General features: G+C 43.9%; 2 protein-coding genes and 1 pseudogene across 2 annotated transcripts; all 3 read left to right on the top strand.

Moving 5' to 3' along the window:
* The window catches only part of LOC135877972 (up-regulator of cell proliferation-like), a 778396-nt pseudogene that overhangs the window by 16999 nt on the left and 734042 nt on the right, over positions 1 to 27355 (top strand).
* Positions 8902 to 9831, top strand: LOC135877455 (olfactory receptor 4S2-like). Its single transcript, XM_065402890.1, has one exon. It carries the CDS (start codon positions 8902 to 8904, stop codon positions 9829 to 9831), a length of 930 nt encoding a protein of 309 aa, XP_065258962.1.
* Positions 24726 to 27064, top strand: LOC135877472 (olfactory receptor 8U3-like). The gene is made up of 2 exons (XM_065402909.1): positions 24726 to 24753; positions 26121 to 27064. Exon 2 carries the CDS (start codon positions 26126 to 26128, stop codon positions 27062 to 27064), a length of 939 nt encoding a protein of 312 aa, XP_065258981.1. The 5' UTR covers positions 24726 to 24753; positions 26121 to 26125.

The raw sequence follows: 27355 nt of genomic DNA, 5'->3' as shown, positions 1-27355 counted from the left end.
ATTTCAGGAAAGATGTGGACAAATTGGAGAGAGTCCAGAGAAGAGCAACAAAAATGATTAAAGGTCTAAAAAACATGCTATGAGGGAAGATTGAAAGAATTGGGTTTGTTTAGTCTGGAAAAGAGAAGACTGAGAGGGAACGTGATAACAGTTTTCAAGTACCTAAAAGGTTGTTACAAGAAGAAGGGAGAAAAATTATTCTCCTTAACCTCTGAGGATAGGACAAGAAGCAATGGGCTTAAATTGCAGCAAGGAAGGTTTAGGTTGAACATTAGGAAAAACTTCCTAACAGGGTGGTTAAGCACTGGAATAAATTGCCTAGGGAGGTTGTGGAATCTCCATCACTGGAGATTTTTAAGAGCAGGTTGGACAAACACCTGTTAGGGATGTTCTAGATGGTCCTGCCATGAGTGCAGGGGACTGGACTTGATAACCTCTCCAGGTCCCTTCCAGTCCTATGATTCTATGAAAATGTTGACTATTATATTATCATAATCTGACATGAGATGTCCCATTCTGACATAACTTGAAAATTATGCACTACTACTCTGACAATAATAAAAGTATTGTAAAAATGAAAATAAAGCAGAAAAAATTTCAAAACAAAAAGTTTTAATTTTTTTTCTGAAATTAAATTTTCTGATTTCTTTTTATGGGAATTTTCACAGAAGTAGATATGATTTCATGAAAAAAAATCATTTAAGTTGATATGACATTGTCGGACAGAAAGCTTTTAACAAAAATTTTCTGACCAGCTCCACTGTCAACCTTTTGAATGCACATAAGCATTTTATGTACTCTATGGCCTTGCTAAAACATACCAAATCATACAGAGCACGTATGGAACAATGGGCCAAATGCTTGATTCCTAGTCAAGTGCAGCTGTGTTCCAGCATTGTCAGAACAAATCATTGCAAAAGATGGAATCTCCATATTTTATTTTTACAATCCAGCAGAGCTTCAAAATCCTGGAGGTTGCAGGTTCCATTAAGAATTTCCTTTGATTGTTGGTAACTTAGTAACTTTTGAAGTAGGACTCGGATCTGATAACAAGATTATAAAAAAAAAGTTCTTATCCCAGATAAACAGCAACACAGGGATGCCACAGTAACATCCAGAGATACTTAGCATAGGTCCAGTGGGCATAATTAAAACTTCTTTGGAAAAAAAAAGTTCTGTAATGACGCAAGTTGCAAACTGAATTATACTGTAACACACACTTAATTACTTAGCTATAAAGTGAGAATATGCCATGCACAACAACAATTAGGGGAATCTCCAGATGCTGAAGTAAACTTGGAACAAAAGAATTACAGACACTGGTTTGCTTCACTCACGTTAGCCCAGCTCCTATGCCTGGTCTAATAGTTAAAACAAAGCAAAACAAAAAATTGATTGATGAATATATCTACCACCAAAGCAAGCACTTTGGGTCCCTCTGATGCATTGAGTTCTGTTATTTGTTTTGTGTGGTTTCAGCCTTTGGGTGACCACTGGTATGTTCATGAAAGTGTTTGCAAACCCCAAATTTTCACAGATATTATTGCAAATTCTTCTGAAAATTGGTCCCAGAAAGAGCACTTTTCCACCTTTCATTATTCTCCAGATGAAAAGGTTTTATGTTCATCCCTACAAGCGGGAAGTAGGAAGTATATCATATGGCTTAGGTGCCCTGTCTCCCAAAAGAATAAATAGCAAAGACTGAATAGTCAAGATGAGCAGTTTGTGAACAACCCATAAATGAACATCATTTGGCCAAACTACTGTCCAAAAACTTATAAATACCAAATTCATTCAAAGGAAATCAGGTTCATTTGACAAATGATTTGCTAAGCAAAAACTGAGGCTAGGTCTACACTACGGGGGGGGGGGGGGGGTTGACCTAAGATACGCAACTTCAGCTACGTGAATAGCGTAGTTGAAGTTGCGTATTTTAGGTCGACTTACTTGGCTGTGAGGACGGCGGCGAGTCGACCGCTGCCGCGCCGCCGTCGACTCCGCTTCCGCCTCTTGCTGCGGTGGATTTCCGGAGTCGATGGCAGAGCCATCGGGGATCGATTTTATCACGTCTTCACTAGACGCGATAAGTCGATCCCCAATAGATCGATTGCTACCCGCCGATCCGGCGGGTAGTGAAGACGTGCCCTGAGTCTAAATCCCAGTGAATACTGTATTAAAGGAATAGTTTGGCTTTGCCATGTGCCTGCTCTGAGAGAGATGTCAGAGTCTTTGTTTTGTGTCATTACAGATAGGCTAACGTCACAGGTCTCTCATTATGCATCAATGCAGGACTGGTTCTGTCGGTGGGTAAGTGAGGGTGTGGGTGAGGTTGTTTATCCTTACTCCCAATACATATCTTGCACTGGTGAACAAAGGGCAGCCACTTCCTAAATCTGTGTGGCCTTTGATCCAGGTCCCAGTGAAATCAATGGGAACCTTTCACTGTCTTTCACCATAAGAACACAGCACCACTGGTGGTGGTAGACTTCCCACAGATGCTGGGTCCTCCCTTTGCTCCAGCTGTAGGCCCAGAGCAGTCACGGAGTAGCATGTAACCAGCATCTTGTGACAAAATGGGGCAGGACCCATTTGAGCATGCACTTCCCCAGAGCCCTCACTGGTTGATTTTGGTATAATGTCTCTGCTGCAAAGCTTGCTGAATCATTCCTTCCATGGGCCTTTGCATTGTTATGATTGAGGCCTGTAACTTTACTGCATGAGCACGTAGAACAGAAATCGGAATATTGTTAAATCTCTTATTTAAGTGATTGTTTAGGACTAGAGCGAGGTGACATTTTAAAACGGAAACTTTTTTTACCAGCAAAAAATGCAGATTCAGGTAAACTGAAATACTTAGTGTTGATTTCACTGAATTGTTTTGGTAAGGGGGGGAGGGTAACTTTTTAAAAATTTCAGAGAAAAATAAATATTTTGTTTTGATTTTTCTAAAAAAAATCTTTCAATTTTTTTTGGTTCAAAATGACTTTTTGTTTCAACATTTCCTTTAATTTTATTAAAAAAATAAAAATAATTATTAAAAATTGCACAAAATCAAATCAACATGTTTCATTATTGGTCAAACAAAATGTTTCTGTGACAAAGTTCCTCCTCTATCTTGGTGGGTCCTGCGCTTATTGGTGGATTTTCTTGCCTCAGAGATTCACCATGTGGATTGGGGAACAGCCCAGAAACCTTCCCCTCTGGAAGAACCCACAGTCCAGGTCAATTAGGAGGTTTGGGGGGAACCCGGGCCTGCCCCCTACTCCGGGTTCCAGCCCAGGGCCCTGTGGACTGCAGCTGTCTATAGTGCCTCCTGTAACAGCTGCATGACAGCTACAACTCCCTGGGCTACTTCCCCATGGCCTCCTCCAAACACCTTCCTTAGTCTCACCACAGGACCTTCCTCCTGGTGTCTGATAACGCTTGTGCTCCTCCGTCCTCCAGCAGCACACCCTCTCACTCTCAGCTTCTTGCTTCCAGCTCCTCACACTCGCACCACAAACTGAAGTGAGCTCCTTTTTAAAACCCAGGTGTCCTGATTAGCCTGCCTTAATTGATTCTAGCAGCTTCTTAATTGTCTCCAGGTGTCCTAATTAGCCTGCCTGCCTTAACTGGTTCTAGCAGGTTCCTGATTACTCTAGTGCAGCCCCTGCTCTGGTCACTCAGGGAACAGAAAACTACTCATCCAGTGACCAGTATATTTGCCCTCTACCAGACTCCTGTACCCCACTGGTCTGGGTCTGTCACAGTTTCATTTGACCCAAAATAAAACTTTTTTTAAAACTTTTCAATTTACCAAAATCTTGGTTTTGGTTCAACCCAAAACAGTTCCTCTCCCCCACAATTTATCTTTGGAATTTCCAGTGAACTGAAAAATCTATTTACACAGCTCTAGTTAGGAGCGATGGCTGTTCACGCCCACCATTTCCTAGAGGGCTAACTCTCCATTGCTACTCTTCTCAAGATCCCCCTTCCTGAGCATTAGGAGACAACTGAAGATTTTGACACAGGAGTTCCTGCAATGTCTTGTTATGTAGGAAGGTGTCAATAGAATGAACCAGATATGAACCATGTATGAGATAGAAAGGCCTCAAACCTATAGCACAAGCTGTTGGTAAAACATCTAATTGTAAGTGTGAGGCACAGAACAACTAAAGGGACTAAAGACCGAATTTGTAAAGGTATTTAGATGTTGTTCCACTCCGTATCACAAGGCCGGAGTGACTTAGATTGCTGAATCCCATTTTCAAAAGTGATTTAGACACTTAGAAGCCTAAGTCTCAGTCTGACTTAGGCTGCTTAGAACCTGAAAAGGCAGTGTACCTAAATCCCTTAGCCCTTGTAATGCCGAGTGGAGAAATGCCTAAAAATCTGGGCTTAACTGTCAACATGCACCAAAGGTTTGCCTGAAAGATGTATCCAAAGCAATATGGCTTAGCTGCCTCTTCACTGTTGCTTCCAATGGCGACACCTTGAAATGCCTCTGGGAACTCATTACTGAAGGCAATGACATGCTACTCTTTATGATTCACTCTAAATATTTCTGCTGTAACTTCACAGCTCGTTGGCTTTTAGCTCATGCAAAGTTGGCAGAAATAGGGGTTTGGGTGGGTTATTCACTTAGGGATGCCACAAAGGGCCACTCTGGGCCTTGTGTCTATTCAGCGGTAGGGGCAGCAGATTCCTTCACCCTCCCCACCATCTTGGACGTGTGGATTCTGTGCTCACCTCTTCCATTTGATGGGGCCACTCACCAGTTGCACAGAGCTAGCACACACAGACCCCCACCAAGGCATGGGTCATCAGACCTAGGAGCAGTATGGGGTATCATACCTCAGGCCCCTTCACCTTTGGAAAGGCCCCAGTCTCATCCTTGACAGTACTGGACACATCCTGTGGGGATATAGTATAGGAGTTCATGCAGGGCTGCCCAATGGAAGTTTTGAAGCTAGGCATGCTCCTGCCGTAATGATACCTCAGTCTCCAGTGTTTCTTCAGCCTCTGCGGCTGCCCTATGACCAGGCTGTGAGCAGGCAGCGCCCCTCAACCCTGCAAATACAGTGCCAGGAGGCAGGGCTAACTAGATGGCAGGGACAGCAAGGGGGGAAACTGAGTCAGCAATGGGTGAGTTGGAGAGTGAAACTGATTCACTCCTGCTTTTCAGAGAGGGGAAACCAAGGCACTGCAAGAGAAGGAGGGCCAGCAGAGCCGCCAGGCAAGGATGACTGAGGGCTCTGTGCTGTTCTTTGCTCTGCTGAGGCAGCTCAATTAGTGGACCCAGGGGCAAAGCAGGGTGAGGAATTGGCCTCCCTGTGCTATAGAGCATACACCTTGGAAGCCACAAATGGCAGCTCGGCAGGGTGAGTCAGTCAGGCCTCAGTGGACCTGACAAAGCACCATGACCGACGGCCAGTGTCTCCAAACAAGTACATGGATAATTTCCTTGCTTAGCTCTTCTGTCCTCTGACCTAAAAGGGGCTTCAAGAGGCTTCCGCAGCCCCTCCATTGTTTCCATTCATGACTGGGACAGTGGGAGTTTACTGAAGCCAGCTGGGATCCCCACTTAGAGTTAGGAAGGGATTGGCAGGATGCCAATGTGCCAAATTCAATACAAAGAGAGAAAAGTTCGAGCGAACAGTTTGTGAACAACTCAGAAGTGAAAATTACCCATCTGAACATTGTCATGTAGACGTAAGAGTTACGAATATGGTCAAAGAAAATCAGTAGTGCTTTTATGAATGATTCACTTAGCAAAAAAGGGGATAAATTCCCAATGAATACTATGTCAATGGCATAGTTTGATTGTCTCAAATGGCTGCTGTATCTGCTCGATCTGGCCATATCATTGCAATTGTGGTTTCATGACACAACATTTTGTTACCACAGGGAATAACTAACTCTTCTCTTATGATGGACCAGTTTGTCTATGGCTGCATAAGTAGAAGAGAGGGTATCAAGCCATATTCTCTCCCCTCCCACCCCCGTGTACAGATTTTGAAAAGCCATATGTAGTACAAACATATTTTATATCCTTGATTACATGGTCCCACTACTGTTTTTGTAGCAGCCTCCATCTGTGACACCCAACACACCAAGGATTTAACTGGGGATCTCCGGAAGTAAAGGCAGGAGTTGGTATAGCTTGAATTAAAGAGCAACAGCGTCAGCACTTTGGCACGTAGGAAGGTCGGAGACGCACATTCACTAGTGGGCTACACTTTCACTGTGAATAGTATCAAGTGCCTATATGAGGTGGGAGGTCCCAGCACCAGTGATGCTGCTAGACTTCCCACACTTTCCACAGCCATGGCACCCCAGACTAAGCATAGGGTGCAATACAAGATAACATCCTGGAATGTAAGCAACAGTGGCCACATCACCAGGCATTTCCTCCGAACTCCCATCATCCTGTGCAGCCAGGGTGTCTCTGAGAACTGACACTGCAGTGAAATCCCATTGCCCCAGTCTTGTCACAAGCCCTGGTCCTGTCACAGTTGAGTCACATTATCACATAGAAGAGAAATCCAAATGTTGTTCAATCTTGTATATCAGTGAATAAGGGTGATGCAAAAGTCACTGAAGTCAAACCGGCGATTTTCCATTGATTTTGTTGGGCATGAGTTCTCTTCGGTTAATGCCTGATCCAATGGCTGTTCACACACAGCAGGTCCACAGAGCTTGTTGCCTTTTGCCCAAGTTCTCGAGGTCCCCTTTCTAAGCATAGGAGTGAAATGAGGAACTTGACACTGGATTTCCTATGCCCTCTTGTTATGTAGGGGGCGCGAGTAGAAGGAACTGGATAATAGCAAGAACTCTAAGGCCACCACTTGGTGAAAATATGAGGAGGCGGGGGGGGGGGGGGTTGTTCACATTGAAAGATGGAGTTTGAAAACAATGAAAGGGACTAACTCTCAGCAGAGCTTTGAAAGTTTGCTTCACATACATGTTTAAAGTTGTATAGGGGAGTGCTTCTTCAAAACTATTTCCAGTGGAGAAGCCGTGAAATGCCTCTGGGAGCTCATTAACCAGGCAATGACGCACTGCCACTACATATTTATTTTAAATATTTCTGCTGTGACTTCACAGCAAAGAGGGAGACAATTTTCCCCAAAGATCTTGTTGGGTCTTAGATTTTGCAGAGTGAGGGATGGAGATGGTCTTAGACCTGAGGCTTTGTGAGTTGGGAGAGTGGTTGATGTGAAAAGATTCCTGGGGGCTGCCTTGACCAAACCACTTCTCTAGTTCTCTAATTTGGTCTTCGCAGAATTGACAGACAGCAAAGGACATCCTAAGACAGGGCTTGTAAAGACGGGTGTTAGGATGAAATTTACAAAGCAGAAAATCTATATAGTAGGGAGTAACTGATGACCTTGTAAATCACCCTCATCGACTGCTTACTGTTTTTCAGAGCCAAACACCTTTGCTACGGGAGCAGGTTAGAAGCAGGGGAAATAAAACCCATCACCATCCAGGTAAGTTTTGAGATCTGCAAATACAACCCATGTGAGTTTTCCAGCAAGGCTGAGTATTTTATGCTGTTCTTTTCCTGCTTAGCTCTACCAATGTAAAAGAAAAAGAAAACACTTTATTCGGACTCACTCCAATTTAATTCCCCCCTCCATCAATCAGTCTCCAACTAATTCACCTAAAGTACGATGAATGACTCTAAAATCTTCATTACAAACTTCTCTCTTGAAAAATCTTCATATTATTTTTATTTGTTATTTTAATTTTAGTTTTGAAATCTATAAAATAGGCTTATTAGATGCTAGTCCATAAGCAATGACCACCCGCCTCACCATATTTAATCCATTCCTGTTTATGACCACTCATAAATACTTTCTTTTGAACACAGAAAATTTAATTCAGTCACCTCAAATCAAATGATAACACATATAGGGTCAGGTTCACTAATAGGCTTCAGCTGCTTTCCACCACTCTGGTGACAGAGTTAACTGGTCAATCGAACAGTGTTTATGGCTACTTTGCGTTTTTGGAGCAGCACAGATAATCTAAAGTGTATCCGTGAGTCTTGCTGATAAATTAGTGTTTCAATTCTAGTTTAAATTGGGGTTTTGTGTAAAGCTGGTAACAATTCTCCACTGAAACCATTTTTTTCCAGTTAAAATGGCTTTTCAACTAAGTATAAATTTTGTGAAATAATTTTGTGATGAAAATAATCAGAGACCAGTTTTCAATCATTGGTTACTTAATGAGGTAACTCAGTTTCATGTTTGCAGGCACAAATCAATACTTTTGAGCATTTATGTGCCCAAATGCAAAGGTAAGCGATGTGGTTATCCTTGGCTGACAAATGGGATTTCTGAAGGGTGTTTAACAATGTAATAAGAATAAAATAGAATGCGTATCATGGAAGGGCTGATTGCAAAGCATAGTTAAGGTTAAATTTTTCACTTACAGTTAAAGTCTTTGATGATTCACTATGGGGGAAGAATAGAATGAAACGTCTTCAGAGTTTCCACTCTAATTATTTTGAGTACACCTCTACCCCGATATAACACAAATTCGGATATAACGCGGTAAAGCAGTGCTCCGGGGGGGGGGGGCGAGGCTGCGCACTCCAGCAGATCAAAGCAAGTTCGATATAACGCGGTTTCACCTATAACGCAGTAAGATTTTTTTGGCTCCCGAGGACAGCGTTATATCGGGGTAGGGGTGTATATACTGTTCATGGCAATATGTAACGCAAGCCAATTTCCTCTAGTTTCTTGAGTTACATATTGGTCATTTTTATTTTTGGACAAAGTCTACCACTTCAGTCAATGCATCTTGACATTCATCTCGTCACCAGTCAATATCTGTTGATTATTCCTATCCTTGTTTTGTGTCACGGCAGGTGGATTAGCGGTTTTCCATATACCCATTATTTAAACTGAGTACATGGAGCCCACACAGAATGTGACTGAATTCATCCTTTTGGGACTTTGCCACAATGAGATGTTACAGCCAGGGTGTTTTGTGTTCTTTGTACTCCTCTATATTGCTACTGTGCTGGGAAATCTTCTCATCATTGTCACTGTTAAGATCAGCCAGTATCTGAAGTCTCCCATGTATTTCTTCCTCAGCTACCTGTCCTTTGTAGACATGTGCCTTTCCTCTGTCACAGCCCCAAAACTGATTGCAGACTTCTTTGTGGAGAGGAAAACCATCTCCTTTGATGGCTGCATAGCACAGCTGTTTGTGGTCCATTTCTTTGGGTGCACTGAAATCTTCCTCCTCACAGTGATGGCGTACGATCGTTACATTGCGATCTGCAAACCCCTCCATTACACAACCATCATGACTGGGTGTGTTTGTGGCTCCCTTGTGATGGCTTCATGGGTGGGTGGCTTTGTGCATTCCATAGTTCAGACTCTCCTGACCATCCAGTTACCCTTCTGTGGGCCCAACGAGATTGACCACTATTTCTGCGATGTGCACCCTTTGCTGAAACTGGCCTGCACTGACACTTACCTTGTTGGCGTCATGGTCATTGCCAATACCGGGATGATTTCCCTGACCTGTTTTGTTGTGCTGGTTGTGTCCTATGTCATCATCTTAGTCTCCTTGAGAACTCGCTCCTCCGAAGGTCGTCGCAAAGCTCTTTCCACCTGTGCCTCCCATATTGCTGTAGTGATTATATTTTTCGGGCCATGTATCTTCATGTATTTAAGACCTTCCACCACCTTCTCGGAGGATAAGATGGTCACCGTGTTCTACACCATTATCACTCCGGTGCTGAATCCCTTGATCTACACCCTGCGCAATAAGGAGGTGAAAAATGCCATGAGAAAATTAGGGAGCAGAAAAGTGACTTTAGGGGTGAAATGAAAAATGTGATGTGTGGAATGATGGTAGTTCTGCCAAGTAATGCTATTCAGCAGGAATTTTAGAGAAAAGAGATTTTAATATCACAGGTATTCAGTTTTTCTGTGAAAATTCCCAATGATTTTCTCTGAATCCTACTATGTGTAGCCTATAGGATTAACCTGCTTGCTTATATATATATATATGTATTTTTTTTCTTATAGTTTAAGTATTTGGTTTATTGTACTAGGTTTATAGATTTATATTTAAGTAAGTTTGGCTGTAATGCAAGAGACCTACAGGCTATATCCTGTATGTTAAGCTAAGGCAAAGTTAGCATATCTATATTAAGACCTTTTACCCAGAAAGCAAAGTTGATCTACATCTTGTTACCTAAATAGCTAAGACCTTTTATCTGGACCAATAGACAATGGAGAATGGCATAGGGGTTTTTTCAATTTGTATCCACAGACTTAACAGGTACACCACAAGGAAAGAACTGAAATGACTAAAGAACAGAAATAATATATGTGTGTAGGTACATGTCATCCATACACACATACATACTAGCCTATGGAGTAAGCATACCCTAACATTTTGTGGGTGAGGAATGAAATTTGGGCATAGGAGGAAGGATAAAAGAGGTGACCCACCTCGCTATAGTATTCTATTTCTAGTCTATCTCTATTCCTATTCCTCTTCTATTCTATTCTATCTCTCTACTACGACTACTACTATTAGTAGGCTGTATTTGTTCTTCTTAATTTTCTAAGTTTCAAGGGAACTAGGCTAAATTTGGTTTCCCTAAACTTTTATTCTTAGTTTGTTCATTAGGTTTTATGTTTAAGTTTAAGTTAGTCAAGTAAACCCTAAGTTAGTTTTGACAGCTCTGAGCATTAGTTTCTTCTAAGCACTACATCTCTCACTCAAGAATTGAGAAACCTGAACCACGAGGCTGGTCTGTGTCTCTTACCACCAGGTTATCAAGGAAGGGTGTGAGTATATTAACCAAAGCTTCGTAGCCTATAATACTATCTTTTGAATAGCAGTACTGCAATTGTAACTTTTTGTAACTCTGATTATTTTACCATTTACTTACTATTTCATTGATTTTAATAAAAAGTCTTTACAGTTATATCTGTTAGCTTCCTTTCATACCCCCGAGGGTCCTTTGTAAATTCTGTGGAGCCTGATTCGGGACAAGAACTTTTATCTTCTGATCAAACCGATTGGCGAGCCTAAGACCCATACTGATTAATATTAATAATCAATTATTAATAATAATATTAATCAAATTAAAATAGAATTAAATTGATAACTTAAATTAATATTATTAGTACACCCTAAATCAGGCTACATATTGCCATTCTACTTTGATGTGAACACTTGCAACATTTAAGGCTCAGTGAAAAGTGGAAACTTTTCCAGTTCTTTGTTCAATTTTATACCTAATTTCAGTTAGATTATTTATGATCATTATTGTTGTCCCAGTAGCACTGGAACAGTATGACCCAGCGATAGCCCTGGACTGTGGCTCTAGTCTTGGTACTAGTCTTGGTTCTGTTACATTATGAATTTGGGTCAGTCACTTCCTTTCTCTGGACCTCTGCTTCCCTCCAAATGTATATATATATATAAAACTGTGTGAATCCTTTTGAGCGTCTCATATGTCCTTTTTTTGTTATGTCCCTTTGCAAACAATTATCATTATGAGTGAGGGAGAAACAAAGCTTATTGCATCTTAGGGGTAGTAAGCAGAATTCGGAACCATCTAGCTTTGCGTTTAAGTACAATGCAATTTATGTCATGTCAGGGTAGTACATTTTAATTAAGCTGCCCACAGATGGTTGTGCAATATGGGTCTCTCTGGAATTAGAGCTATTTTGGACAGAGTCATGGAAGGGGGTTCTTTCGACCCATCTGAAAAGAGAAGGTTTGTGAGTGACAATGGTTAAGACATTTGAAATCTGGTGCATGACCCATAATGAACAACTCCACCCTCATGTGAACACAACGATCCAACAAAAAGAACAACAGTCCTGGTGATGAGATGCTCATTGGGTTCAGATTCACCTCCATTAATTACAGTGATGCTACTTGCCCTCCTAAACAAGCTACATTCAATTTGAGACATTAACACTCCTCCTCACAATCAATAGATTCCTGCAAACTTTCTGAATGTGACCACCAGAACTTCAGAGCACTCAAAGCAGAGCGTATCAGAGGGGTAGCCGTGTTAGTCTGAATCTGTAAAAAGCAACAGAGGGTCCTGTGGCACCTTTAAGACTAACAGAAGTATTGGGAGCATAAGCTTTCGTGGGTAAGAACCTCACTTTTCAGAACCTCACTTCTTGCATCTGAAGAAGTGAGGTTCTTACCCACGAAAGCTTATGCTCCCAATACTTCTGTTAGTCTTAAAGGTGCCACAGGATCCTCAAAGCAGAGCATATTTCCGGTTGTGAGAATATGAGACTCCTCTAAAACAAATCTATATCTTCCAGTAAGGGACCACTCCCTCTCTAGCAGCTGTTCCCTCCCTCTGCTCCCATATCATACACATGCAGAAAGATCATCTTTTTAGAATAGGAGCCATCCAGGCCACCCAAGAGAGCTGCCCCACTTGGATACCATGGTTAGCAATCTCCGGAGAAGGAGCAAGACTGAACTTTTTCACCCTTGTGCTTGTCTCTAATGGACAAGGCTAACACCAATAGGTCAAGGAGCAAGGAGCTGTATTGTGATGACTAGATTATTTCATTCACCCAACAAAACAGTTGGTAGAAGGCAATGGTATTTGGTTAATGTTGACTTGGGATGGTTTGAGGTGGGTGGGAAAGGACCTCCTAGCTTATCACCTCCTCCACCTGTGGGTTCCTGCCTCTTGGAATTTGCCCCACAGTAGAAAAGAGTCATGTCCCAGAAGTCCTGATACTGCATTATGAGGTCACATCAGCATGTGATGGTATTGTATCATAAGAACAGCTTGGTAAAACACTTGTTGATTCAACATGAAGATAACATGTCATCACACCATGATGGTGGTTTACGATACCCAAAACAAACTTAAGGCTATTTAACTGGACCTCACCCCCAGCACCCGGGCAAGCAGAAACCGGATAACATCAGGAAATTTAATGGGATATGTGGTACAGGTGGTAATGTCACCATCTCAGCTATTTATTAAAGTCCCCTTTGGAGATGAATCTTTACATAGCTCTTGAGGAAGTCGAGAAAAAATACAATCTTCAGGGGAACTCGTAGGGAGTGAACCAGGTCCAATCTGTAACTTGGGAGAAACTATACACAGAATTTCATGGGATGGGGGGTGGGGTGATTGTTGTGGAGGTAGCAGAGAGGTTACAGCTACTGTTCTCCCTTTTCCTTCATCTTTCCTCACAATCGTCTTTCCCTAACTACCTCTTGGAAGTCATGGCTGAATCCCCTTCCTCTCCCCACGTCTCTGGATGGTTGGTAATTTGGAGTAGGATGGGTGGGTGAAATGGGGTCTTCCTCACTCCCTGACTTGTGACTGGGCATGACAGTTTGCTCTCTCTCCCTTCTTTTGGCTTGCTCTGCTCACCAGCTCCTGGAAAATGTTCCTAAGAATTACTGTCTTGAGTATCAGTGAGAGCCTGTAAAACGTCTAAACCCTTGAGCACTGGCTGCAGATTTGGGGTCAAAATACTAATAACTCAGTGACATAAAGTGTTTGTGTATTTTGAACTCCTAATTATTGTGACCAGAGTGCTTAGTGAGCCATTACCTTGCTGAACAACTATAGTGCTGCCCAGAGGAATCAAGCATTGGGCAAGTCCCCAGCAGGTATAAATTGGCATATCTCTGTTGAAGTTAGTCAGTGAACCAGATCCCAACTGGTGTCTGGAGTTGTTCGGAATCTAGACAGCCATGCCAACTTCTAACAGCTCTGGATTTGGTCCTATTAACTTTTAAAGTGACAGGACATTAGATCCAAAAATAAATTATTTTGCTTCCTGTTCCCACTGCTTGTAACTATGATCACAGACTCTCCACAAAATCTGTTAACAATTCTTGGAGTGGGTTCCCTTGAGTATAATTAAAAGTTGGTTTTAAGGGGGTCCTGGTGCGATGCAACTTTTGAATGAGGCTAGGTCTACACCACGGGAGGGGGTCGACCTAAGATACGCAACTTCAGCTACGTGAATAGTGTAGCTGAAGTTGCGTATTTTAGGTCGACTTACCTGGCTGTGAGGACAGCGGCGAGTCGACCACTGCCGCGCCGCCGTCGACTCCGCTTCCGCCTCTTGCCGCGGTGGATTTCCGGAGTCGACGGCAGAGCCATCGGGGATCGATTTTATCTCATCTTCACTAGACGCGATAAGTCGATCCCCAATAGATCGATTGCTACCCGCCGATCCGGTGGGTAGTGAAGATGTGCCCTGAGTCACAGCAGCAAATCCAATTCCAGTTTTTAGCTAAATAAACCTCAAATGTTTGCCACCTAGAACTAGGCTGATGCAATATAAAATGTTATTGCTTTGCAAATGCTGCTGGAATCAGAATTTGGACCCCAGGTGCATGAATTTCACATAACTTACTTTAACTATTTCTCCTTCAACTTCCTCCCGAGGAGATCAACAACTGCCAGAAGAAGAGAGTGACCTGGTCAGAGCGATAGGGAAGGAAGCTACTCACTTAGGTCAAGGTCTGCGAGCAAGGACAGAAATAGCCACTGGTCCATTCTGAGCTCAGAAGGGCCTTGGTATGAAAATTTAACTCGGTGCTGACAGGGTTAAATACCCTCCCCAGATCCTTAAGCACATCATCAGTGACCTCTAGATTGCATAGAGGGACCCTAAGAGTGGGTCTCATTTCTGGCCCGGGGGTGAGGTTTAAACATCATCCAGCCACAAACTCTTTACTGTACCAATTGGCCAATGACACACTTTAAATAGCCCTGTAGGAACCAGGCTTCCCTGTAGGTTTTTAAGCTGATTGCACCTGGAAGACTTTAATTCAGGACCAGGTTAAAGTAGCAGAAATTAAAAAAAAACCCACCTCAGAAAGCATTGACAATGAAGCCAATGTAACTGTCCCACCTGTCTGTCTGTCTGTCAGTCTATCTGTGAATCTCTAATGCATCCTTCATCTAGCCCTAAATAGAAGGATGCGCTGATATATAATTAGTCTTCCTCTAGGACTGTAGCCTTTGCTCCTTCCACTGATAAGCCATATTTCTGAGAGATTGTTTCCCTTTACTTTTTCTTTTCTTACAAAGAAATTAAAGCACAAAGGGTCAGATTTTGAAAGGTACTTAGGTGCCTAAGTCACGTTAATTTTCAATATCCTTAAAAATCTGGCCCTAAACCCATTGACGTTAATAGGAATCTTCCTATCGACTTCAGAGGGCATTTGACTGGGACCCTAGTGCTGGCTCAGTCCAATTAAACTCTCCCCTTTGAGGAACATGTTTCCCATTCTCCGTTCATGTTTTGTTGGTTGTTCTGTATTTAAAATGAGTTGAGGCTAGAGAGAGGGGTTGGATGACAGAGCTGGAGAGTGAATGTTCTACAGTTATTGCCAGAACAGGTGCCCACCATGCAGACAAACAAATTCCCCCGAAATGTGTCTCAGCCATGACTATGCAAGACCCCACCCCCGACAGCTACTATCGGACTGGGGAATTCAGCCTCCGTGATTCAAGGGGGACACCTGGTGCCAATTGTGATGGTGGTTTTTGCTTAGCTGACACCTGTCCAGTCAGGAACTGTACTGAGAACCCACCAACTCATTTCACATGTGCGCCTGAAGAGCCAACAGATTGTAACAGTCCTGGGCAAGTCCTATGGGAATATACTGGAGGAGTTAATGCAGGGCTGACCAACGGGCGTTTGGAAGCTAGGCCAATTACTGCTTCTGCTGCTGGCCTGGTATTGCCGGAGTCCCTGTTATTTCGTTTAACATTTAAACATATTCTTCAGAATTACAAATATCGTCAAAGAAAATCAGGGTTGCATTCACGAATGATTCGCTCGGCAAAAAAGGGGAAATTTCCCAAGGATCACTGTCACCATTTGATCATGTTTACTGGCTTCTCTTGTGTGTTAGTTCTTGCAGTATTGTCACAATTGTGGTTTTTTGACCCAACACCTTGTTGCCATAGGAGTGATTAACGTCACTCATCTCTCATAATGGACAAATACGTGGAATACTGTGTAAGTAGAAGAGAGGGTACCAAGCCTTATTTCCTGCTCCCCATGTACAGATATTGCAAAGGCAGATGAAGGAAAAAGATAGTCTATATCCTTGACCACCTGGTTCCAATCCTGCCTTTGTGACAGCTTCCATCTGGACTGACACATGAAGAGTTTAATCAGGGATCTCCATAAGTAAAGGCAGGAGCTGGTACAGCTTGAACTAAAGAGCCACTTTGGCACATAGGAAGGTCGGATATGCACCTTGACTAGTGGGCTACATTTCACTATGAATGTATCAAGGGGCTGGAGCGCAAGGCAGGATGTCGCAGCACCAGTGGTACTGCTAGACTTCCCAAAGTTTCTGGGTTCCTCTTCCACACCAATGGGGGTCCCAAACTAAACATGGGGTGGAATACAAGTGGCATCCTGGAATGTAAGCAGCAGGGGCCATGTTACCAGGCATTTCCTCCAAACTCTAATCATCCAGTGCAGCCAGGGTGTCTTCAAGAACTGATACTGCGGTGAAATCCCATTGCCCCAGTTTTGTCACAGGCCCTGGCCCTGTGTCACAGTTGTCACAATATCATCTGGAGCAGAAATCCAAAGGTTAAGTCCTGTATACCAAGGATTAACGCAAAAACTCTGAAGTCCACAAGGTGATTTTCAATTGATTTTGTTGGACACTGGCCTTAACTGAAGACAACTAATGGCTGGTCACACACAATGGATATTGGCCATTGAAGAATCATTCTAGACAGGACCTCTGTGATTAGCACCAATTTAGGTCATATCTTTATGTCTCTCTAACAATAGAGATCTAACCAGGAGAACTATGAGGGTCATGACGTAGCCTAGATCATAGTCTCCCAACCAACCTATGAACACAGATTTGGAGCTGTGCTAAAGCAATGCTTCAGCCATCTCTTTCTGGCCTCAGGGAAATGGAAGCAGGAATGAGCTCTTTGCCAGTGGGCACTGAGGGGTTGTTAGGGTTACAAAGATACCCGTTTCACACGTATAAATATACAAATATATGTGATGTGCTTTGCAAGTACGCAATTGTCTGTGTTGAGAGAGAAATAGGGCACCTAATCCATCTCCCTCTCCTTTGCCATGGAGTTGGTTTCATTATACAGTTGCAAGTGTGGAGTGCAGGATTTCTGTGGCTGAACCAAAGGGAAGTTCACACACCATGCTGGATCTCTGCTGTCCTTTATGTGTTCTGTGTGGTCAAAATCAGTTGTCGAGATTGTCACCTGGCTTGTTGTCCGTGCACCAAGCATGGAAAGAGGCTTTCACTCAGAATGGCCTTTATTTTAGGTTAAGAGAACAACAACACAAGTAAGAGCAAATGTAAAGTTTCTATGAGAGCGCAATGTTTGTGGACGCTGCCAGCAATGCCCCCTCTGCCATGTACATTGGCCAAACCAGACAGTCTCTACGCAAAAGAATAAATGGACACAAATCAGACATCAAGAATTGTAACATTCAAAAACCAGTAGGCGAGCACTTCAAGCTCCCTTGACACTCAATAACAGATTTAAAAGTCGGCATTCTTCAACAAAAAAAACTTCAAAACCAGACTTCAACAAGAAACTTGCAGAACTGGAAATAATTTGCAAACTTGACACCATCAAATTAAGCCTGAATAATAAAGACTGGGAGTGGCTGGGTCACTACAAACTTATTTTCCCTCTGTTGATACTCACACCTTCTTGTCAACTGCTGGGAATGGGCCACATCCACCTTGATTGAATTGGCCTCATTAGCACCACAAAAAGTAATTTCCCTCTGTTGATATTCACCCCTTCTTGTCAACTATTGGGAATTGGCCTCGTTAGCACTGACCTCCCCTCTCGGTAAGGCAACTCCCACCTTTTCATGTGCAGTATATTTATACCTGCTTACTGTATTTTCCACTCCATGCATCTGATGAAGTGGGTTCTAGCCCACAAAAGCTTATGCACAAATAAATTTGTTAGTCTCTAAGGTGCCACAAGGACTCCTCGTTGTTTTTACTGATACAGACTAACACGGCTACTCCTCTGAAACCTCTGGGACAGTGAACTGAATACCAAAATGGCATCTCGGGGTGGGGAGGCGGGGTGGCATTTTTTGTAAAAGAGAAATAAACAGGAAAAAAAAGTCATATCCCACATAACATATTTATACCACATCGCCATGTTTACTGTGAGTTCTTGCTTTTAGGTCTACTGGAAAATATTCTAGACTCTGAAGAGCAGGGAGTCAGGGAACATTACAGCTCAGGGTACTGTGAACGGGACATGGATAGAGCTGGACCTGCCTTTTCAGTTTGCTGGGGGAAAAAATTCCGCTTCACCCCAAACCGAAAACTGCCGTAAATATTGGTGAATTGAAAAAATCGACAAAACAAAAATATTCATTTTGGGTTGAATGAATCATTTCAATACCACTACTTTCAGCGGCGACGCGTGAGAGGGGTGAACTGGGTCATATGCCTTTTTTTCACAGCGTCCCACGCAGGCCCACCCACTTTTCCGTCAGTGCCCCACCCCCGATTTTCAAGAGTCGCTCCTGACCATTTTACCATCTCCTCCTCCGACATGGCGCCCAATTCCTGGCCAAAAAAAAAATAAAAAATGGATACAACTATTTGTGGAAAGTTTCACCCTCTTCTAGCTACATTTTATGTCTTGGTCACTGCGTCAAGTGATGATGATGAGCAGGGGAGTGCACAAAGGGGGATGAGCAGGGGCATGGGCCCCCCAGAATCTCTGCCACTGCCTGCAGCTTCTGAACTGGCCCCTGCCCCAAGATTGCCTCCCCCAAGCCCGTCCTCCCACCTTTCGGCCAGGGTGGAAGCCGGGGTGACCATGGCTGGAGATGTGCCTGGGAATGGCACTCCAGCTAGCACTCCTGCTGAGCCCCACTAGATGGCGCCCAGAACAGGGAAGCTGGGCTGGCAGCAGAGTTCTGCTAGAGGGGGCCCGGGAAGCCCTGTCCCTTTCTTGCCGCAGCCTCCAGTTAGGGCTGGTCTACACTAACCCCCCCACTTCGGACTAAGGTACGCAAATTCAGCTACGTTAATAACGTAGCTGAATTCGAAGTACCTTAGTCCGAAGTTACCGCGGTCCAGACGCGGCAGGAAGGCTCCCCCGTCGATGCTGCGTACTCCGCTCGCCGAGCTGGAGTACCAGCGTCGACGGCGAGCACTTCCGGGATCGATCCGGGGCACTTCCGGGATCGATCCGGGATCGATTTATCGCGTCTTAACCAGACGCGATAAATCGAACTCAGAAAACCGATTGCTTACATCCGGACCCGGATGTAAGTGAAGACGTACCCTTAGTGTTTGGAGCCTGGGACAATGCGGGGTGGAAGCAGTGGGGTGCTGGGGGGATGGGTGGGGATCCCAGGGAGGCAGCAGGAGCTAAGGGGGGGGGAGGCAGCAGGGCCTGGGGGCATTAGGTGGGGGGGTCAGTCTTTAAAGTGTCCCCCCCAATAGTCACATTTAAATCCCACGTATGCCCCTGATTATGAGTAGAATGGGTTACGGAGCCTTTCAACTTCAAGGCCCTTTGTGAATCTTGGGGTTAAAGGGCTAAGGGAGTGGACCGTCCAAACACTCAGCATTGTTGTTCTTAGCCTCAGCAGGCAATGCTAAAGAACTCATAAAGTGCTCTGGTATCTGCTGACACATGCAGTAAAAGTAGGTAGATAGATTTCACTCAAGGGTTCACATATAATCTATCTATCTATCTATCTATCTATCTATCTATCTATCTATCTATCTATCTATCTATCTATCCCCATACACCCCCTCATATCTATATCTATCTATCTACATGTATAAAGGGACAATATTAGCAGTGTTATTTTCACTTTGCTGATTTGTTGCTGACATCTATTTATACATCTATCACATCTATTTAAGAATGGGTGGATTTGTCTGTAATAAAATAATCTCTCATCCCATATAAAACATATTTGCCTCTTCGCATTCTGACTAACCGGAGGCAGCATTTTCAAAGGCACCTGCTAATTATGAGTCTCTCTTGGACAGATATGAAAGAGGGGGCCCTAAACTCTTTCTGCCTCACTTGACCCACCTCTGAATGGGAGTAATTATTCTTGCCTGCCTCATAAGGGTGCTGTGAAGGTTCATGAATGTGTTCAGGTCCTTGTATGACCTCATCTCCACAGTACCTCCCATCATCTCACAATCTTTAATGTATGTATCCTGACAACATCCCTGATAGGCAGGGCTGCATTATCCCCATTTTACAGATGACAAGCTGAGGCACAGAGAGATATGTCTATCCTTAGGTGAACCTGGGATGTATGCAGTTGAGCCAGGAACTGAGCCCCAAAATCCAAAGTGCTCAGCAAGTGCCCAATCCACTAGACAAGCTTGTCCACACATGGCAATTGAGTAACAGTGGTGTAAAACCTGTATGTAAGAGCATGACAACTCAGCCCCTCAATCTATTCAGCGATGCTGTCTTCTCCGTTACAGTCAGCATGTATGTGTGTCTCCCAACTGCACAGAGGATGTCTCTCGTTGTCTCCAATACTGACTTTTTAGCTATTCAATGGATTCCTTCGTGAAGGTACATTACAAATCACACGTGCTGTCCAGGCAGCTTTGTAAACAGCTGGTGGCTGGGGTGTATGCCGTAGGGTGGGCGGATTCAATGATACACACGTGTTGTACATTTCGGCTGTCATTCCGCAGCTCCAACATCATCAATCATTTCTTCTGTGACATCCCCCCTCTGCTGGCGCTCTCCTTCTCCACCTGCACCTTCCACTTAACCACTGTGGTCCTGTTTCATGGCACCCTCCTCTTCATGTATTTACATCCCACCTCCAGCTATTCCATGGACACAGACAAAATGGCTTCAGTGTTTTACACGCTGGTGTTACCCATGGTGAAGCCCCTCATCTACAGCCTGAAGAACATGGAGGTGAAGGACGCCTTAAGGAAACTTTCCCCGACACTTCAGTTTAAACAAACTGGATTAGATAAAACAATAAAACAAGTTCATTGACTACAAAGATAGATTTTAAGTGAGTACAAATAAGGAGGCAAAGAAGTCAGACATGGTTACAAGAAAAATAAAGATAAAATGCAACTTGTGTCTAACTTAACAAACAATGTGAAATTCAAAGCAAAAGTTTTATCCCCACATGCTTTCAGCAGTCTTACTGACCAAACTTCTTAGGTCAGGATCCCTCCCCCAGTCCAAGCACTGCTTCCTTTATCCCTTCACATGCAGTGAATCAACGGGGATAGAGAGAGCTAGAGGGCAGGGGGATAATGCACATTCTCTCTTCCCTAGCTTGACCGGGTTTCTGGGTATGAACAAGGGGTTGCTGTTAGGACAATCTCTAAGGGACCCCTTTAATGACTTTAAGGGTCGGTAACAGTGTGGCACCCACCTCTCACAATCACCCCTTCTGGTTGGGTGTGTCCATAGTCTTTAAACAGTCCTAGCCCTGGTATCTGGCCATACCCCCAAAGCTTCCTCCCAGGAGGCAACAGTTTTGTCTTTTCTGGGTCCTTCTGGCCCTAGCTCTCCAGCTGGGCCACTAAGTAGTTTGGATCCCTTTTAATGTTGTCCAATTGAAGGCCACTTCCTCAGTGGCCTAAGCACTACTCAAGGTCCCAGATCACGGACCCTAAGAATAGCAGCCACACATCACTGTGTCCCCTTAACTAAACTGCTTTCAGCTCCCTTGGGCTACTGCCACATAGCCCCAGCCTTGACTAATGCTTCACCTTTACCTGAGGCCAAATGTACGTTCAGGCCCAGCAGCCAGCCAGGAGCACTTTCTCACTCCCCCAGTCCCTGCCAGTTCTGAGCTGTCCATGGTGCTGCAGTTTCCTTTAGCCAGCCAGGAGTTCAGCAGAGCTACAGTGACTGACACCAGTGAGGGATCTGGGCCATTGACTTCCATGAAGCTATGTCAATTTACACCATCTGGGGATTGGCTCATTGACTTCATTTAAGTGACACAGATTTTTCATAGATTCATGACTTCTAGTGTGACCTTTGGCTAACACAGGGCATGGAACCTTGCCCACTCATTAAAACTAGAACATCTCTTTTCGAGAGCTACCCAGTCTTGATTTAAAGATGTCAAGTGATTCTGTTTTGGTATGTTGTCCCATTCACGATTCAAAACGTGCTCAGATTCACACCAGTTGAAGATCTGGCCCTTTGGCTTCAATGGAGCTAGGCTGATTTATAACATCTGTGAATCTGGCCCAATGACTCCCAGGGAGTTGCATCCATTTACACGAGCCGGGGATGTGGTCTAATGGGTCGTGTCCATGTTATGGTTACCTCTTTAAGCAAGTCTAGCAATATCCACCCGACCTAGGCACAGTGCAGAGAAGCCCTGAGCATCCTCATGGGCACAAGTTGAGGAATGTAGGACTTAAGATGCCCCGTCCGCCTGTGTGATGTCACTAGAAGGCAGGGGAGTATGCACATTCTCTCTTCCCAAGCTTCACCAGGTTGCTGGGCAGGGACAAGAGGCTGCCACTTGGAACATATCCATGTAGGAGATTGTGCAGGAAGGGCTCATCCATATTTTGGAAGGAACCAAGTCCTGAGACCTGCAGGAAGAGAATGGATATTTGCAATGCATAGGAGCTGCTAGTGTTACAACTGGGTCATTTTACAAGATGAAATCCCTGGCCATTCATTTTTATTTTTGAATTGCTCTTTTCCTATGAAATAAAAGGCATTTGCATAGAGAGTTGAAGGCTACTCTTTGCGTGTGACACCATAAAAATCAAGATTTTCATCTCATCTATCAAAACCTGCACCACCATCATCCAACACACCATTTTTATAATAGTGATTCCATTCAGAAGGGTCATTTCCATAGTTCCTTCTAAGGTGTGTGCCTGGGTGTTCGCGCACATTGTTGTGAAGGGCCATTCACCTAATTAGGTGCCTCGACCCTGGGGAGAATGCACGCCTCAGATGAGGTGGTGGCCTTGGGAGGAATAGGGAGTAAGTGAGGGAGCAGTGGGGTGAGATAGGGAGTGAGGGGAAATTCGGACGTGCAGGGCTGCGCTGGCTGGAAAGAGACGTGACTCTGTCCAACTCCAGGGCTGTGACTGCTGGGGACAGATGTCCCTCCTTCCCAGCCTCAGCTCAGTGGCTGCTGTTGCAGGAGAGAGACCCCACTCCTTTCCAGCCCCAGCTCAGTGGCTGCTGCGGTGCAGGAGAGAGACAGCTCTCCCCAAACAAATGCTAGAAAATAATGGAAATCACTTCTCCTGACAAGTGATTTCCATTAAGTTTTAGCATTTGTTTGGGGAGAGGTATTGGAAACCATTAAGGCCAGATATTTGCTATCTGGTATAGTTTTGGCTCTTCAAAGTACTCCCATTGACTCATAGGTAGCGAGCAGCACTAGGTTTGGAGGAGGTGCTAGGTATTTGCTAGGATAAAGACCTTATTTGCAAGCTCTTTGAAAGAGGGATCTCTCTGCAAACACCAAAGCTATGTGTTAATGTCCTGCACGGCGTGTAAAAAAGTAATGAGTCCGTCTACTCCATGTTTTTAACTTGGTGATACACACAATGTGAAACCAGGAGAACTTTGCCTGTTTCTACAGGGCTAAACACTCATTTAAAATACCCATCACCAACCACTTGATGTTTTACTTCCCTTCGTATTTTCAGTGTTGTCACTTGTTTGTGTGTGGCTTTGTTTTGCTATCTGTGTCGCTTTATTACTTATCTTTACTGTTCGGTGTGTGTGAAGTATTAATCAAATTAAGAGTTGACATTCCAGAGAAATTGTATAATCCCGAGTGAATGCCTTTTACTCTCCTTTCCAGTATCAGAAACTATTGTATTAATGTTTGCAGAGAGAGCATTTCTAGTTGACTCATACATTTCTTTAGCATCTTCAAGCTGAGCTCTGTGTGCAGATAATATGCATGCAAGGGGGATAGTTTCGTGAAGTCCGTAGCATGCTAGTGTTCTCGCAGATGCTTCGTTTTTTGAGAGCAGTTTCCCCTGAAGATATTGTGGTCTATGGTAGGAGTAGGTTATTTAATTGGGCCTCTGGTGTATATTTGTATGCTTTCACTTAATGACCATAATGACTTTGATTTATTTATATACCTGTTTTCAGTATGCCCCATTTTACTGTGTTTACTAGCTTGAGTTGTTAGAAAGGATGATAAAATACATGTACTCCAAGGGCAGTGTTGATTTTCTTCTCATATTAAATAAGCATCTTTAAACAAGGGATAGTTACCAAGATGCTCTGCTTAACATTCCTTTTTCTTCTTCCTCCATACCTATGAACATTTAAAAATATACATTATATCTAGGTTTAGTATGCACAATAAACGGCCTCAATATTGGTGCTGCACATAACAACACTCAATCTGCACATGCATGGAAAAAATTAGAGGGAACACTGGCCATTTCCAGCTTTACAGAGAAACACCAAATTAACAATGGAGAGCAGATGGCTGTGGTCTCCTCCTGAGCTCCTCTGGTCATCATGTGGTCTCCATCGAGCACAATGCGTGAACCTATCCTTCCTACTTTGGGGAGTAACCTAGCAAGGGAAGGACATAGAATACCATGGTGATTGGCGTGCGATAGATAGATAGATGATCTGTAATACTCTTACAGGTCTTACAGGTTTTACATTCCACCTATTGGGGACAATGAGGTGATTCTGAAACAATTAGTATGTTTCAGCTGTATCTAACTTTCTGTTCCTTTGCTTCCAAACTTGTTTCTCAGGTTGATTGAAAATTTAACTAGAGAAGGTTTTTGGATGGGAAATTGGATTTTCCATTCAACAATTTTTTTCGTGAAATTATCTTTTCCCTGGAAATTATCAGATTTCCATCAAAAAAGCCAAACTCCCCTCCTCTCCAAACCATGGTTGTGGGACTCTGGTGATGTTCCAGGGCAGTTCAGCAAGAGGAGAGACCATCATGCATCATGGGGGATATAGTCCAGCCTGGGAGCCTGGCCCATGGAACAGATTGGTGGTGTGTGGTATTAGATGCAACCCAGTGGTATTTCCAAGCCGAAATGTTAAGTTTTCAGCAAAAGCTTTCAGTCTCCACAAACAACCCCCCTTTGTGGATCAGCTCTACACAGTACCCGGCTTGCACTGAAAAAAGCAGGATGAAATCTACCCCTAACCTCATACTCTGTAACTCTGGTAGAAATTGCATCATTTAATAACACAGTTGGAAAGAGTGGGCGAAATTAATCCCCAGGGCATGAGTTACACCAAGGGAGGCTTTGGTTCACTGAGCACATTAATTAGGTGCTGTTTCTCTCTGAGCTCAGGAATTCCCAGTTGCTTTAGGAAGAATGTCCCATAGATCACACGTCTCAGTATAAAATTTCCCGGATGCTCCAAACTGGCAGTTTCTATCGATGAGGAAACACCAGCACATCTCTCTCTCTCTTCTCAGCAGGTACGTGGTATTGTCCTGAATTACAGTCACACACACAAACATACACACCATGGTGATCAGCAGGTATTGAATTCAGGACCTCCACACTAGAAGCCTCAACCCCAATTCCTACCCCTTCAGCTAAAGGAGCGACCTCCTTGCTTGGAAGAAATAGGCAATTACGTAGTCACTGAAGCCAGTGCTTTCCATTATGTCTCTGGGTTTTCATACAGGCTAAAGTAAATGCCAAAAAGCTTAATCAGCACAGTAAGCAACTATACCCCAACCCGACATGCCAAGCCACAGAGCTCCCCTTGCCCAAAAAGGGTAGAAAGATTGAGACTCTTTACTCTCACCCCTTCTTTAGCTAACAAATAATCTCTTCAGACTGATTCTCTCACAGCAGAGTCACAAGTCACTGTTTGCTGTTCGGATTAGTGAACAGGAGTGTTTGTGTGTGCGGCATGATTAACCTGCGTGTCATTATATTTGCACAGTGTGTGCATTTTATCGAACACCTGGAATGACCAGCTGTGAACATCTGGCTCTGTGGACTAAGCCCTTCCCTGAGCAGATATTGATGTCCATTGAGAAACTGATCTCCATTTCTCGTAACTTACTTCACTTCAGAGAAGAGACAGGTTTTCCGCACCGTCCACCTGCCCACATTTCTGTAGCTGCCTGTTTTCTGTTCAGAGGAGATGGAAAAGGGAAATCACTCGGAGGTGACTGAGTTCATTCTCTCAGGACTGACAGATCGTCCGGAGCTGCAGGTTCCCTTGTTTGGGATGTTCCTACTAATTTATGGTATCACCCTGGTGGGGAATGGGGGGATGATCTTGTTAATCACCATTGATCCCCGACTCCACACCCCCATGTACTTTTTCCTCAGGAATTTGTCTTTCTGTGACCTCTTCTATTCCTCAGTAATTTCCCCTAAGATGCTGCTGAATTTCTTAGTCACGAGGAAAAGCATTTCTTACACTGCCTGCGCTGTGCAAATGAATCTCTCTGTTGTTTTTACAGATGTTGAGTGCCTCTTGCTGGCTGTGATGGCGTATGACCGTTATGTGGCCATCTGTAACCCGCTGCTCTATACGGTCGCCATGTCCAGGCACCTTTGTAACCAGCTGGTGGCTTTGGTGTATGCTGGGGGGTTGGTGGATTCAATGATAAATACGTTTTTTACATTTCGGCTGTCATTCTGCAGCTCCAACATCATCAATCATTTCTTCTGTGACATCCCCCCACTGTTGGCGCTCTCGTGTTCTGACACCCGCATCAATGAGATTGTGATCTTTGCTTTTACAAGCTGCATTACAGTGAGCAGCTTTGTGACTGTCCTCCTCTCCTATGTCTATATAATCTCCACCATCCTGCAGATCCGCTCTGCTGAGGGGCGGCGCAAAGCCTTCTCCACCTGCACTTTCCACTTGACTGCTGTGGCCCTGTATTTTGGCACCCTCCTCTTTGTGTATTTACGTCCCACCTCCAGCTATTCCATGGACACAGACAAAGTGGCCACAGTGTTTTACACGCTGGTGATACCCATGCTGAACCCCCTCATCTACAGCCTGAGGAACACGGAGGTGAAGGACGCCCTGAGGAAAGCAATGAATAAACTCCTAACCAATTCTTGAATCTGTCTAACTCTTTTCTCGTTTAGTGATGGGATGTGGAAACAGGTGACTTCAATTCTCAGCCCATTGCATGTAATTTCTCAGAACCCGTGGTCGTATTGTTCATTATTGTATTGTAATTATTATTAATTTGTTCGGATTCCAGCAAGGTCTGCAGGCCCCAGCTGAGATGAGTGGACAAAACACGGGAAGCATCAGAGGGCCAGAGAGAGAGAATGAATCTATAGGCTGGGGGCTTTGGGCTCCACTTCACATCCCTGTTCCAATGGTTATTTAATTAGTTATCCACAG

Source organism: Emys orbicularis, chromosome 4 (assembly GCF_028017835.1).
Source record: "Emys orbicularis isolate rEmyOrb1 chromosome 4, rEmyOrb1.hap1, whole genome shotgun sequence".
Taxonomy (NCBI): domain Eukaryota; kingdom Metazoa; phylum Chordata; order Testudines; family Emydidae; genus Emys; species Emys orbicularis.
This window is presented reverse-complemented; position numbering and strand designations above follow the sequence as displayed.

Bases quoted from the DNA above. Each gene is read 5' to 3' on its own strand.
- LOC135877455 (XM_065402890.1), top strand. From the start codon at position 8,902: ATGGAGCCCACACAGAATGTGACTGAATTCATCCTTTTGGGACTTTGC.
- LOC135877472 (XM_065402909.1), top strand. From the start codon at position 26,126: ATGGAAAAGGGAAATCACTCGGAGGTGACTGAGTTCATTCTCTCAGGA.